This window comes from Sander lucioperca, chromosome 15 (assembly GCF_008315115.2).
Source record: "Sander lucioperca isolate FBNREF2018 chromosome 15, SLUC_FBN_1.2, whole genome shotgun sequence".
Lineage (NCBI taxonomy): Eukaryota > Metazoa > Chordata > Actinopteri > Perciformes > Percidae > Sander > Sander lucioperca.
In genome coordinates, this window is record NC_050187.1 from 10,215,886 (window position 1) to 10,231,666 (window position 15,781).

The 15,781-nt window shown below is 40.5% G+C and overlaps 1 protein-coding gene across 1 annotated transcript in view; it reads right to left on the reverse strand.

Annotated features, from left to right (window-relative positions):
• LOC116039432 (gamma-aminobutyric acid receptor subunit pi) overlaps positions 1-15,781 on the reverse strand; it is a 54,931-nt gene that overhangs the window by 18,366 nt on the left and 20,784 nt on the right. The window contains exon 3 of the mRNA XM_031284287.2: positions 657-769. Within this exon, the coding sequence (XP_031140147.1) occupies positions 657-769 (113 nt within the window). The remainder of the gene's footprint in view (positions 1-656; positions 770-15,781) is intronic.

Sequence of the window (15,781 nt, forward strand, 5' to 3'; positions counted from 1 at the left end):
CTGACAACATTACAGTTATCACATATCTAGTGAGGCATTTTTGGGGTGATTTTATTCCTCAAGGGTTAGGGAATGAATAAAATCAATGGAAATTCTTACAGTGTAATGCAGATACACGTGTGTGGGTGTGTGAATATGTGTGTTCGCGTGTGACGGATTCCCGGAGCCCAGAACAATAACGGTGGCGAGGGATTTGCAGGGAATGACATAACATTGTTCCTCTGAAAGCATACAATGAGCAAGACTTTGCTTCTATATGGACGCCTGCTGAAAATTGAAGTCTAAATCACAATGCGTATTAGCAGCTCTTATCTTGGCTAAGCTACTAACAACATTATATTTTCAGATTTATAAAGATATTAGTATTTAAGTATATCATGCACTCTGACAGGCCTCATATCAGTGTTTGCTTGGTTTATTCGGCATGTATTTCCTTATTATTGTTTCATTACACCCAAAGTAATTGTGGGACAATTTCAAAGACTTGACTTCATCTTATATCATAATATACATATGCAGTCAATTCAAATATGACAGCGTTTATTACTCAGAAGGGACACGCAAGCACAAAATTGCAATATGAAACCCTCTCATTCTCTGTCAAACACATTTCCCTTGAGTGTTCCATCATTTCCATGTGTCTGCAGTTTCCTTACTGTCAAAGAAAGGCCTGAGGTACTTGTTGTATCCTTTCATCAGCCTCTGAATGGTAGGAGGTAGAATCTCTCCTTCCTTCACTTCTGCGTTGAGCATCGAGCTCTCTAACAACCTGAGAACAAAGATAGACAAAGAAAGACAGACAGAGAAAGAAGGAAAGAAGGAAAGAAAGAAAGAAGGAAAGAAAGAAAGAAAGAAAGAAGTAGAGAAAAACAGAAACCAGTATTATTTTTCATCTCTACTCACGTTTCGCATTTACCAGGCAAATTCCTCTTCACGAGCCTATCACTATTCACAAAATCTGCAGGGTGTTGATTGAGTTCCACAGCAAATCTTAGAAACCATGTTGGGAGTGGGAGAAAAGACAGGAGATTAAAATGGCAACTGAAAAACTAAAGGAAGAGGAATAAGAGAATAAGAGAACAATAAAAATCTTCATTTGGTTACCTTAAATTGATTTAGGTGCAGAATATTTCAACCATCCACCTCTCTGCTTTTCCATTCACTTCCGTCTTTAAAATTACCATTTGCTTTGATGAGATCCCCCCCCCCCCGTTGTTTCTGAATGCTATCCTTAAAGGCCTTTTATGTGTGGGAAGATGATTATATTGCTGGCAATTGCGGCCGGGGAAGAGAACACTCATTGCGTCTTCCCCAGTGGTGTGTGTGTTTGTGTATAATTCAGGCTCTAAACACAGAACGCCTGCTCTGTAGAGAAAGCCCAGGGGCACGTGCCATGATGTAAGAGGGGCTGGGGCAAGACAGATCAGGCCATGTGCAAAGGCAGAAAACATTCATCTACATATGCTGGCAGCCTCTCAGAGTCCCCTCTGTCAGTTCTACATTGCTGTAGTAAATTGAGTGACAAGGAGAGCAAGAATGTAGAAGGGAGATAGGATGCTGTTTTTATCACACAGCGTCATCAAATACCCACACCTTCAGTCACTCATCACTGGGTGAAGATGCTACATGTTTTAAAGCATCGGTTTATCTTAAATTTTGATACCTTAATTGCTGTAAACAAGTTAATCAATTTGACTCGAGATAATTGTTAGGTAGGTTCCATCTCATGCCTGTGTTACAGTTCCGTTGTATAATCCCTGTTGCTTCTTTTCGTAAGGTGCTGGAAAAGCAACACCCTCCTGCTATTTTGTGCCATAAAGCAACCTCCTTTAGTTGTAATCCAGTAGCGTTCCCGCTATATCCAACCCTGTAGTACACAGTTTCTTCTTAGTGTTTGTTTGTACAGTATGTCAATTAGCAGTGGTGGAATGTAACTAAGTACATTTACTTAAGTACTGTACTTATGTAAGAATTTGAGGTACTTGTACTTTACTTGAGTCTTTTCTTTTCATGCCACTTTCTACTTCTACTCCGCTCCATTTCAGAGCGAAATATTGTACTTTTTACTCCACTACATTCATCTGACAGCTTTAGTTACTAGTTACTTTACCAATTAGGATTTTTGCACACAAAACACATGTAGTTTAAAACACAATAAATAAATTAAATACCCAACAACATACAGGCCTTCAAGTCCAGCTGAAATGATTAGCCGATTAAACACTTAGTTGATTGACAGGACTTTTTTGCTCGTTTCCAGTTTCTAAAATCTGAGGATTTTTCTGCATTGACTACTTTTACTTTTAATACTTTAAGTACATTTTGAAACGTCGTCGTAGATCATTGAAACTCTCCCTGCAACCTCCCCGTCTCTTGTCCTGCGTTTTGTTTCTAACCTGCAACTCCTGAAACCGTGACACACCAGACCTTTCTTATTTCTTCCCCATTTAAGGACAGGCTGTTCTACTGGTGATTCCACCACCCGCCCTGAGAGCCAAAGCTCTTCTAGACAGACTTCTACAAAAACGAAAAGCACCGAAAAAACCTTCCCCCACCAAACTCAGAACTTGTTTCACCTGACTATGTCAAATCAGCTTAGACTCTTAACTCGCCCACAGCACCCTGTTGCTATGCTGCATAAAGTCTCACTAACATAGCTCGCAGCCTGTTGTTTCAACAGGCAACAGACTTGGATGAGAAAGCCACGTTAGCGACGGTACTGGTAGCACTCTGCCTCTGGCATACTGCATTATCAATCTGGGTCGCCCTGTGTGACCCTCGTTGCATTCACAGATGTTTTTTTGCATCTGTGTAAATGTATAAGTGGGTTTGTTTAAAAAAAAAAAAAAAAAAGCCTCTGCAGTGGCACAGATAAGGATAGCAGCTTGAAATGAAAAAATAAAACATGCCATGGTGGGAATGTGATAAAACATGGGAATAAAAAAAAAATATATAAAACTAAATGTGCCATATATCATGGAATTTATTTCCTAGCACTAACTGTTAGCCACAGAGCTAATCATCTTTGAAGTCTGCTGGTGTTTTTCAGTCTGACAATGAAACACAGCTTCTCTGACCTGAATGTGTGCTAACAGCTTCCAGCTCCTCTCACCCTATCCATATCTGTAAATCCCCAGGCTCTCTAACTTTTGGCTGTCTAAACCTTCACCTGCAGACGGGGATGAGACCTCAGCTCTCCAACCTGCCAAACAGTCGCTATCCACTGAGCCCTGACAATGAAAAAAACACTTCCTCAGAAAAGATTCTAAGGATACATCGTTATAATCCTCCCAGAATCACACAGGCTACTAATATAAGCAAGGCAGCATGATCTTTAGGCTGTGTGCTGCTGAGGGAAGTACACATTAACTCTCTCTCTTACACACACACATAAACACACACACACACACACACACACACACACACACACACACACACAAACATCACTCATATTTATGTACTGTAGGGTCCCTCTCTCCCCAGATAAAAGCACAGTGCAGCGTGCACAAATTCCCAGAATGAATGCTGACAGACCTGACATGCCTGCCCACCAGACCGCCTATCAAAAAAACAAACATGAAACGTTGAATGCACTCAACTGAGCTGAAGAAGGTCTCTGCCATAATAAGTCACCGGCTATTGCTTGGTTTCAAGACAACGGCAAAAACATAGATATAAATAATAAAAAAAAAAAACAATGACTTTGTCTTTTATGTGCCCCTCTATATAAGCCCAGGAGGATTTCTGTACATTATCTGCCATATTTACAGTATACTAAATGATATGAAGATTATTGCAGGATATTTGAATGTACATTCATAGTGAAGCATTTTACGCAAAGTAAAACATGCTTTGTGTAGATGATGTAGCGGTGGTACTGTTGTGGTTGTGGATATTTCTGTTGGGGTTGTTTATATTTCTGTTGCCTGTTTGTATATTTCTGTTGCTGTTTCCTGTTTTGTATATTGATTGTTCATGGTTCTGTTCTGTGGTTTTTGTTTCCTGTTGATTGTGTATGTTTCTGTGATCATTGTGTAGGTTTCTGTTTCCTGTTTTATTTTGGTGGTCTGGTTTTCTGCCTTGTCTTATCTAGTTTTACTTCCTGTCTTTTCCCGCCTGTCTGACTGTCCTGCCCCGCCCTGATGTGTTTCACCTGCTGTATCACCTGTCCCTTGTTTGCTCATTACCTCTTGTATTTAGCCTCTGTGTTCCCTTTGTCTTGTGTAAGATCATTTTGTTTGTTCCTGCATTGTCTCATTGTCAGTCACGCCAAGTTCTGTACTCCCTGGGTTTCCTTTTGTCTCAAGTTCCTAGTTTTTGTACTTCCTTTGTTTTTTGAATTCCCTGTTCTTCATTACTACACTCTGGGATTAGTTTTTGCCTACTCCTCTCAGGACTCCCTTTGTTGACGACTATTTTGTTTTTTGTTCAAATAATTCCTCAACTCAAACTTTCTCCTGCCTGCCTGCCTGCTCTCTGCGTTTGGGTCCTCTTAAGTCCCTGACTTGTGACAGGTACGAAGAATAAGTGGCACTGCCACCTTACACTTCATCATGTTTTAGGATGAAGTGATGTGTATGTTTAAAGGGTATACTTCAAACGCCTGTTTGTGTGAGCGTGTTTTTCTGTCTATGAGCACTTGATCCATTGCATGCTGAGATGAGTTTCAGCCCCCTCACAACCTTGAACAGGACAGGAAAAATTGGAAATGGATGGATGGGTGCATCATTTGTTAAAATGCTAACAATTGGCATTTGTGACATGCCTATCAACATGTTTAAATGCCAGTGAACCCAGTGATTGACAAGTTATGCTAAGTGCAGTACAAAACCACCGGAGTCACAGACACTTACAGTGATGCTGAAGAGATGCAAAATGATTTCAAGAACGCATCTCGCACATAAGCACTTACAACTAACTAAACGGGATGTCGATATGAGCAGCCGAGTTGCATGGCACCAGCTGATTTCTGAGGGCTTGATCTGTCCTGGTACTTGAAACCGCTACATTATTGGCACAGACACATGACACTGTGGGTACAAACAACTCCTAATGTGCTAATTGGCCAGTCCAAAGTGATTGCTTATTAAGTCTTCTAAACTTGGTGGGAAGGAAGTGCCAGCAGGAGACAAAGATCAGTTTGTCTCTTTTTGTCAAGATCAGAGTCTTCCACTATTATCAGTAATGGGCCCTTTGGTTTGCTTATTGTGCTACGCTTCTCTCCTCATCTCTCATTTGTCTCCGTTAGAGCTGTAATCTGACCTTAAAAGTTAGGCCCGACAAGGCCCGAGCCCGACAAGTACATTTTGATTGACAGCTTTTTAAAAGCCCAAACCCATTTACAGCCCGACATAATTCAAATGCGCGCAGAGCACATAGTCAAAAGTTTACCACACCTCAGACTTTGCTTTCTTTGCCGGTGCAACCAAAACGTAATCGGCAGAGGCCAGCCTCCGTTTCACCTCCTCAGCATCCATTTTCGCACTAATCGAAACGCATCACCTGACTGCTCATTGACGCATTGACTCACCTGACGCAACCCGGAGCGCAAGCCCAAGGCCGGCCCGAGGCCGTGTAAAATGATAGAAATTAAGACCGAACCCGACCGAACCTGTCGGGACCCGCAAAGATCTTCAGCTGTGGTCTCTGCACCTCTTTCTCACAGTGAAACAGTCAATGTCTGGGTTGCTTGACTGTGCAATGATGAAGATAATGAGCCAAAATATTGCACCCATCATATTACTGCTGGCCAAACTGTATCCACTGTGTGAATTAAAACACCAGTAACATAATGAAAGAATATGGAAGAAATCAGAAACTATCTGCCAATAAATGGCAAGTGTTTTTCTGAAACTACTGGTGGCCAGTAGTTTCATTAGTAGTTTTCATTAAAAACACTTAATCAAGTACTGTGTAGCTTGAAATAATAGAACATTTTGAAAATTACATGTTTTCAAGAGTAAGATGAGAAGATAAATACCTCATATCCTCATGTATTCCACACAAACAAATGTACATGTGTCATTAGTATGAGAAAAACTGAGATTTTAACTGTGTCGGGCTCGGACATAAATATCTTAATGCCTGTCGGGCTCGGGCCAGGTTCGGTTACTGCTTTGTCGGACAAGGGCCGGGCTCTGACAGAATGCGGCCCGATCAGCACTCTAATGGAGCTGCAGCCAGGTGATTAGCTTAGCATAAAGACTGGAAGCAGGGGAAAACAGTTAGCCAATGTTTCTTTTACTGTAAATTAAACACCCACAGTATCAAACATCAAAATCATCAAATAACCTGTTGCATATTGTTTGGAAAGAAAGTTCCAGTATAACCACAAATTTTCATTTTTGCATTTTTAAACAAGGTAGGTTGTACAACATAGATTGCGAGCAGGGATGTTAATAATTAACTGTTTAACCATTAACCGACAATACAAATTTTGACCGATTAATGCTATCAGTAAAGTAAAACAGTTCAAATATTATTAAAAAAAATATTTTAAGTAAATTAAGAAAATTTGTTAAATATTAAGTAAAAAAAAAAGGCTTTACAATTTATTTCTTAAATACTGCTTAACTTGCTAGTATTTACTTTGCACTAGCAAGTTGCGTTTTAAGCTCTTTTTTTTTTTGCTAAAAGAAATCAAATTTTGGAGCAGATCCAAATCACGGAGCGGAGACAAAAAATTTGTCACTTTCGTTAATATTGTGAGATAGGGCATTTGTGCTGCATTCATGTGGTGTCGGAATAATCTTTAAAATGAGTTACCGACTTAGAAACTTCCCACTGCATTACCATTGTGAAATACAGCTCTGGCGGAGGTCCGCGCTCTCTGAGAGCCCTTCCAGTTAAATATGTCAAGGACTGTAAAACTGTGTAGTCCTGCACTTACAGAACATCTGGCTAGCGGATGTGGTACAAGCAAGAGTGACCTCCACCACCACAGGATAGCCTCTATGCCGACATACTCTACATTCTATGGCCTATAGGCTACGCTGATGTCTTGTGTTTGGATGCGAGGGTGGAGGAATAGGTTCAGACAGAGTAACACAGGGTGGCTTGGAATGAAGGACTCAAACCCTGTGGGGGAATTCGCCTTTTCAGATCTTGTTTCATGACACAGCGTCCCAGATACCCCGCCCCCCCAACACACACACACACACACACACACACACACACACACACACTCTTACTCTTCTTCCGAAACTCTCAAGGCATCAGTCCTGGCAGCACTTTTCACAACAAATTAATTCATTTGAAAATAACCCCTGCAGAGAACTGAGTAACGCTCACTGTGGACCTCCTTCTCCCTCTCTGTTCTTTCTCCCACTCGGCAGTATGTTTGACTCCAACCTCACTTCTTACTCTTCTCTCATTGATTCATGTCATTCCTTGTTTCCCAAACTCTCACCCGGCCTCCTCTCTGCTGCAGAAATCCCCGCAGATATTGGCGTGCCATGACGCTCGAGCTTCACAAAGGAGTTCAACGCGTGTGTTCTGTATACGCACATGGAGCAATATCACTTTTTTTTTTTTTATATTTCCCCAAAGTTGCACAACCACAGGTCCCCCGATACATTTTCTCCAGATGGGTTTCTTGATTTGCCACAAGCAAATCAGTTATAAAGACCCTACTGTAGGTTATATTACCATAACGTTTAGTTTCCTTCCTTATACTATCAATCAAATTAATAATATAAAGCATTTCATCACACTTTGATGTCCTAAATGGTAGAATTTGAGGGATTGGTTCCAATTATGCGGGTTATGACATCATGATTTAAAACAGGTCGTGGACGTATGATTAGTTATTCTGCAAACCATATAAAACAAGGCAAGTCCTCGGTTGACATTCAAGGTTAGGGAATCAAGCTTATTCATATTTAAATGACAACTAATGACATTTGCGTCCTACTTCACAGCCCCCAGATCAAATATAAGCCAAATTAATGGGTTCATTTTCCCTCCATACAGGGCTGACATGTATGGAGGGCACCTTTCATGCAGTGAAACTTCGTGACTTCCTTGTACAGTAGGCTGTAAGTCAGGGGAGGCCCCCATTGTCTAGTGACAGGCTGCTGGAGAGAACAGGTAAAACATAAAGCCTAGCTCAATCCTCAAGGTCTGCTAGAAACGTTCGCTCCGCACTGGATGCTTCTCCTGTCACGTTGCATTAAATGTCTGCTTTTTTTTTCCTTTTTTTGCGGAGAATAATCAGTTTTTTGCCGCTGTGAAATGGGATTTGAGGAAAGTCGCTGCTGCTCTCATATACAGAGATTATTCTCTCGTTCATCAGGGACTTTCCAGGCTTCCTCAGACCCCTCAGCCACTCCAGGCGCGGAGATGTAGAGGCAGGCACCGCGAAAGAAAAAAAAGTCCTCCTGAGTTCATGTCGCAGGCCTTTGTGGATATAAGCAGCTGTTTCTCTCTTTCATGCTAGCCCAGGCAGCTCCTTAAGCCCCATCCACATAGGAGAATAGAAGAACTCCCTCCTGCCAAATACAGAACATTTACTGTCTTCATAAGCCTACTGAAGTCTGAATCTCAGAAAAAATGTGAGTCGTACATCAAAAAGAAGTGTGACTTTATTTCAGGCAAATCTGCAAGTGTAGATGGAACACTTTGATATGCTTCTGGCTACTAGTCTTAGTTATAACCTAACACATCAAAAGGGAAGGAAAATAATTATCATTACTGCCTGGATTACAAGGCGTCCTATGCTTAACAATCTTGATAGGTGTACTTTAATGTTAAAATACCATCATTACAGATAAGAATGCATAGTGCTTTGCTACTTCCAATATATTATTCCATTATATCATTAACCTCGTTTTCATTAATAATAGGCGACATGAAGGCCTGGGAGCTCTGCTCGGCTGTTTATTGATGGGGCAGAGTGAGATTTGTCAATGAAGTGCTTTGCTCCGTCAGCCCCTGCCAATTACGCTGAAGTATTGCTCACTTTACACTATGAACTTGTCATGCCCTGTTATAACCACACGGCATTTAATCAATCAATACAGCATCGGCGCAATCAGAAATAAAACAATGTCCTGAAACACACGGTAAATTGGACGGATTATCCATGTGAGTTTCACAGCATGTGCGTGTGTTAATTGTGTTGTTAATGTGTCAGATGCTGCTTTTATACACAGGCAGTTTGTCATTCCAGGAGCCGCAAAGCTGTGAACGTGTATGAACAGTAAGAATATTCTAAGCCATTGTACAGATAAACTGCATCCCGACAAAAGAGAAAACACATATACAAAATGATAGAAGACACATATGGCTGTCTGAACAGCAAGCGGTGCATGATTTGACAAGAGGAACTCAGCAAAATGTTCTGCAGAGAGTTTTTCAGAGTGATTAAACACAGCTTTAGTGAGCCTGCTGTGAGACAAATCCAGCCGGCTGTAGCCAGCACTGCGGGCCTGCTTTCAGTCTGATGTTAGATCCAAACTGCTTCTCACCTCTCTTTATACAGTTATAGCGAGATTGCAGTCTAAAGTCATATTACCTAGTATTACCTGGGGACCTTTAGTAATTTGTAATAATTGCAGAGCTCGTCTGTGATCTTAATCGCCTCTGAATCTGCCTTGTCTGTAATTTGTCAAGTAAATATTCCACCGCAATTTACGTTAATCATATTTCGCCAAACACAGAGGTTGAATCGGCATCTCTGTGATTCGGGGTTGTATTGGCTGTATTGGCAATTATAAAAGAAAGTTTTGACATCATATGTGGGGGATAATGTCAGTAAATTTGAGTAAAATACAGACTTCACTCGTTCTGTGCCAATGTGCCACACAAAACACAGACATAGGTTAGGGAATTTGTAACTCACATCAGATCCCCTGGGAATACTAGTCTCATGCGATTAGGGCTTGAGAATCAGCCATGAGTTATTGATTGAATGCGTGCACAGTCTTCTGAGTGGCTCAGTCCAGGTGGATTGCTTGTTGTAATGCAGGCGGGCAGGTCCCGTACTACTTTCCATCAATGCTAAAGAAAATGCAATTTCCTCTGACTGGAAAATACTGATGCACATTTGAATGCCTCTTAGGAAAATGGTTTAACTGACATGAAGTTACTCAAACTTCCAAGAGCCATATAATATAGAATCATGTTGGCAAACACTTTGTGAACTGACTGAGCTTCTCCCTTACTGCTCGGAAGACTGAATTCTGTGTGTTTTATTTAGACAGTGTCACAAGTCTCGAGAAGGGATTTATGAGTAACCAAGCAATGTATCCTCGTTCTAATTCTCCTTTAATGCAAAAATAAGGAAAGTCTGAAGATATGCTTATATGGGTGCCTGTGCATCAACAGGACAGCACTGCTGGTACAAATATATTTCCTTTTATTGCCATGGAGAGGACAGAGTCTGTCTGTCTGTCAGTCGTTTGGTCAGTCCACCACGTTGGTTCATTTAGTTGAGACTGAAATTATCAACAGATTTTCAGAAAATCGGCAAAAGAAAATGTGAATTAATGAATTTCCATCCACGTGTTATGCCATTGGAATATGAGGAGTTGGCTAATTGAGAGAAGCAGTTGGCAGTGCTATTTCTCCAGTCAGCTGCCATTAAACGATTGCAGAGGAAGGGGACACAACAAGAAGAGGTAATAGAGGTGATGAGGTAATACAGAACCTAAAATGATGGAAAACAATGGAGAAAATGTGATGGAAATACAGCATAAATTTTCTTTATTATGTATTAGTTTGAGGAATGTTGAGCTGATGTTTTGGTCTCTTCAGTGGAAGCTTGAGTGATGTTTAAGTTTGATGCTCCATGTATGTCATGATTTATCCCCCAAGTCCTTTTCCATTGCACTCACATTCACTTTTTGTAGTAATCAATACATCAACTTTTCCACTACTGCCAAGCATGAAAACCTTTTTTGCAATATTTGGATTTTTTTTTTTTTATTTCAGAATTTTCCCTAATGTCCCTAATGTGTCCTTATGACTTGGTGACCCCCTGATTATTTTCTGTAGCACCATCCCAAATGGAATGAAATATTGCTCTGAAACTGTAGATGTCATCCTGCCAAGATTGCACTCAACAAGTTTGATTTTTATTAAGTGAGCGATACATTTTATGCCTCTGTGGGTAATTTATAAGTACTCTTAGCATTTTCTTCCTGCCCATTAAACACAGAGTTCAGTCATTACTGAGGAAAAAACTCATTAGTTATGAAGCAAAATGTAATCATCCAGAAAAATCCCATCATCAGGATAATTAAGTCTTTTCTTTTCAATGCCAGATGAAACAGAGTCACAAGCGTGTTAATGGATGCCTCTACCAAACGTGTCCACACATAACTTGCAAAAATTGTTCTCAATTCAGAGCAATCATGAAATAAAAAACAATATTAGCGCTCTGACAACAGTGAGGTTTCATGTGACATTTTTATCCTACCTTAAAAAATAAATCTTGTTTGATGCCAGCATCTGTATATGTGTTTGAGTATCAGGGTTTTTCCTGCATAGAGGAATTTTTGGCGCCCCCGAAAGAGGTTTTAGCCACCTCCAAAAGAAAAATCACCAGCACCAAAATGAATTGAGAATAAAAATAGTAATTTAAATCCTTTCTAAATGTGTTTAAGAGCAATTTACCAAACAACAGTTGAACAAGCAGAACATAAACTTGAATATGAGAGCTAATCTCAGTTTTATCTCCAGAGTCGGGCTGTACCGGACTCTCCAGGTGATTTATTTAAATCTATAGCGCGTAGTTTCTGTCGCCCCCATGAGAAATTCTAAGTAATGACAACAAAACTGTAGGTGCATCCACATGATTCAAGCCTTCCATGACCACAGACCGCCCCCCGCCCCCTCCTCTACGCAGTTGCTAGTAGCCATGGAGGACACGGAGGATTTAAAAACAAAGATGGACTCTGCAGAAGAGGTAATTATCTTTACTCGAGTTTCTGCGCGGGAAAGTCACCGGACGACACAATCTTCTGAACATAGCCATACTGAGAACTACAGAGAGAGTTGTGTGGAGCTGATAGTCTTAGTTAGCTTTGTAGCAACTCATTTGGCAATGGCTTGAATGCAATAGATGTTCATTAATATCAAAAAGTTATGCAATAAAGCTTTAAATATTAATATATATTTTTAACCAGTTTTGTTAATTAACGTGTAAACGCTTAGATTTCTGTCAAATAAGGTTACATAGACTCAATGCCTTTACTGTCCAAGGACTGATCATGCTTACTGCTGTGTGTAGTCACCCCCCAAAGACCCACTCTGAGCAAGGAAACCCCCTGAATATGAATCGTTAATTAAAACAGACAGCTAGTAAGAACTGCTGTGCCAAAATGTGGATGCACATGACACCAACACTGCTTCCTGGATTGAACGATGGAATAACAATAGATGTATTTCCAAAGTGTTGCAGGGCTGAAATCGCTGTTGTCAAAGCAGAGACATTAAAGATCAACCACACACTGAAGTTAAAAATATCCTCACAGCTGTCCAGGTTAAAACGCTTCCTCCATCACCCTCTCTCCATCTCTAATTAAAGGCTGTCGAAAGTTGAAGTGAGTTGAGCCGCTGCCAAAGAACAAAAGAGTGGAGAATACTTCTCAGTTTCATCATATCCATATGACAGCACATTAAATCAGATCCCCAGGGTATTCTAGGATTAGTCAAGCAGTTCTTAACAGAGTTTTTGCCGAGCTGAAACATTAAGGTAGGTATATGGAGAATGAGAATATCTGTAGGCAAGTATAATAAGAGTCGAATTATATTCTCAAAAAGCCACCAACCTACTATCATTGTGCAAATTAATTTTTAAGGCAGGGATTTGAAGTGAATAATTTGGTTTAATATAGGTTTCTTAAAGTTTTGATGGATTCATTATGGGCGAACTATCATCACAGTTACATGCTGCACTAAGTCTCTACTGCACAGAGCACATAGACACTCAAGGAGCTGAGAAGCATTTATATTCTGCAACAACAAAATCTTGAAGGGAGGACTTGAAAGCTTGAACATGCTCCGTGACAATATGTTGCAAGAGTAATAGCTCTCTCCGAATGCACTGAAAGAGCACACTAGGCACCTGTAACATTTTATTTAGGTAAATGAGCTGGAAAGTGTGGATCGTTAGTAGCCTTTCATCGCTTTCATCAGATCTGACCTTTTCACTTTCTTGTTAAAGGCCAACTGCATTCATCAACACCTTTGCCAACACACCTACAGGTTATCCCTACTGTACAATCTGGAAAGAAAAAAAAAGTGATTTTCTCAATGGAGCTGCTAACAAAAAAATCACAACTTCAACTAGAGAAACTAATTAGTCAAGTCAGCCAGTGCAGAGTTTAGTTAGACACATGCAGCCACTATAAGCTAGAGGGAAGATTCAAATGTTGTGATGCATCATGTAAAAAGTTCATAAAGCTCCCCAGAGGTTCTGTACAGCGGGATGCAAGTGACAAGTGAGAGAGCAACAAGAGGGATATTGTGAAAACAACTGTGTTGTTTAAAGCTAGAAATACTGAAATTAAAATCATTGAATGAAAAGATTTTTAGGATATTCAAATTTTGTCTACCCCCTCATTGTTCTTTTTTTTTTTTAAGATTATCTTTTGGGCATTTTAGGCATTTATTATATAGGACAGCTGAAGATGTGAAAGGGGAGAGAGAGGGGGAATGACATGCAGCAAAGGGCCGCAGGTCAGAGTTGAACCTGCGGCTGCTGCGACAAGGACTGAGCCTTTGTAAATGGGGCGCACGCTCTACCAGGAGAGCTACACAGGCGCCCCACCCCTCATTGTTCTTTAATTGTGTAGAAGCTCCAGCCATTGTAGATAGAATCTTCTTAAAGGTCCCATGACATGGTGCTCTTTGGATGCTTTTATATAGACCTTAGTGGTCCCCTAATACTGTATCTGAAGTCTCTTTTATATAGGCCTTAGTGGTCCCCTAATACTGTATCTGAAGTCTCTATTATATAGGCCTTAGTGGTCCCCTAATACTGTATCTGAAGTCTCTTTCCCGGAATTCAGCCTTGGTGCAGAATTACAGCAACTAGAGCCAGTCCCACAATGAGCTTTCCTTATGACCTCATAAGGAGCCAGATTCCAGATCAGCCCACCTGAGCTTTCATTTTCTTAAAGGCAGAGCAGGATACCCAGGGCTCGGTTTACACCTATCGCCATTTCTAGCCACTGGGGGACCATAGGCGGGCTGGGGGAACTCACATTAATGTTAAAAAACCTCATAAAGTGGAATTTTCATGCCATGGGACCTTTAAATATTTCCTATCTATCTAAAGAGTTCTCTAGAAAATAGACTGTGTTCACTAAAGTTTACAGTATTACTTGGTTATAGGAATGGGCGTTTTAAGTAATGTTAAAATGTTTGTTCTGGCACTAAATTATTAAAGTACTCACAGAAAAAAAAAAATCGAACGTAAGAATAGGGTAAGAAATGAGGTTTTGATGACGTTAAAATGGGGAAAACCTTTTTGAAATTTCACAGCTTGAACTTTCTGTGCTTCTGTGATTCAATCACACTGTTACTCTTAAACTTAATCCTTGGATCATCAGGAAGTGAAGCCTGTAAAGCCTTCAAGTATGAGTGAAGCGAACACATGACAATCGGATTGCAAGTGCCTTTAACATTGAGAAAGCCTTGGTGAGGGAGATACAAAGTAAAACGATCTTGAGTTTAGAGTCTCTGTCCGATGGGAAAAGCTATCAGCTACAGTAACATCCTGCTCAAGGCGAGCACGTGCTTTCTTTAATACATCTTCTTTTACACAAGCTCTGAGATTTTAGGAGCTCAAAGGAAGGCCAAAATAAGATCTCAGTTAGTATTAATTAAGATGACACTACAAAGCGTTATCATGGTAATAAGAGCCGTTTCCCTAGCTCTGGCTTTGCAGTCTTGTGATATGAAATGGACCTTGAAGCTTTGGAGGAGCTCATGCACAGATACTGTTCATACTGTGCAGGGCTGACTTCTTCAAATTTCCCCATTTGATACTGACTCACTTATCTAAATTTAAATCACATCCAGACACTGGCATGGTAGCTTGCAGGCTGTAATTGACATGATAGCTTCTTTTTTTTTAAAATGTAATGCTGTCTAAAAAATGGAGTGCTAACCTTTCCAGTTATGTGTCAGAGATGAAGGTTTCTAACCACAGGACTGAACCAGTCAGTCAAAACCTGGTCATTTCTAAACTTTAGGGAGCTTTGTACCCTTTCCTACAGTCACGTATGTGTAGCCCAGATAATACTACATCAACTCATATTTCCTATCATTATGTCTGTTATCTCGAAAGAGGAGTTCATAGGAGAAGTATTTTCTTGTTTTACTCTAATGCTGTCTAGAGTTTAGATTCTCTGCCCAAGCCCGACCCGGGCCGTTATTTTCCGCCACTATCCTCGGGCTGGGCCCTTGATCAAGCATTTGTGTTTTTTTTAAATCATTACTTTAGTTGCCTAATTGGGTGGGGAGAAAGCTATGCCATAATCAGAAATATTATCTATATAGGCTATATTTAGGCCAAAGTAACAAATGTGTCCAAACAGTTACACAAGTTGGGCTACAGTTACAAAATGCAACACGTGTTATGCACAAGGTCTCCTCCTCTCACACACATCACACCGGGGCTGCTGGGCTGTATGGTGTATCTTAAGTGCAACATGGAGCTTGAGGATGTAAAGAAAAAAAGAAAAACAGGAGAATTACCTTTGAGCAAGTTTGGAGGAAAGTCGGAGGTATGGCACCATTTTAAACAAGTCGTGAGCAGTGACAACATGTG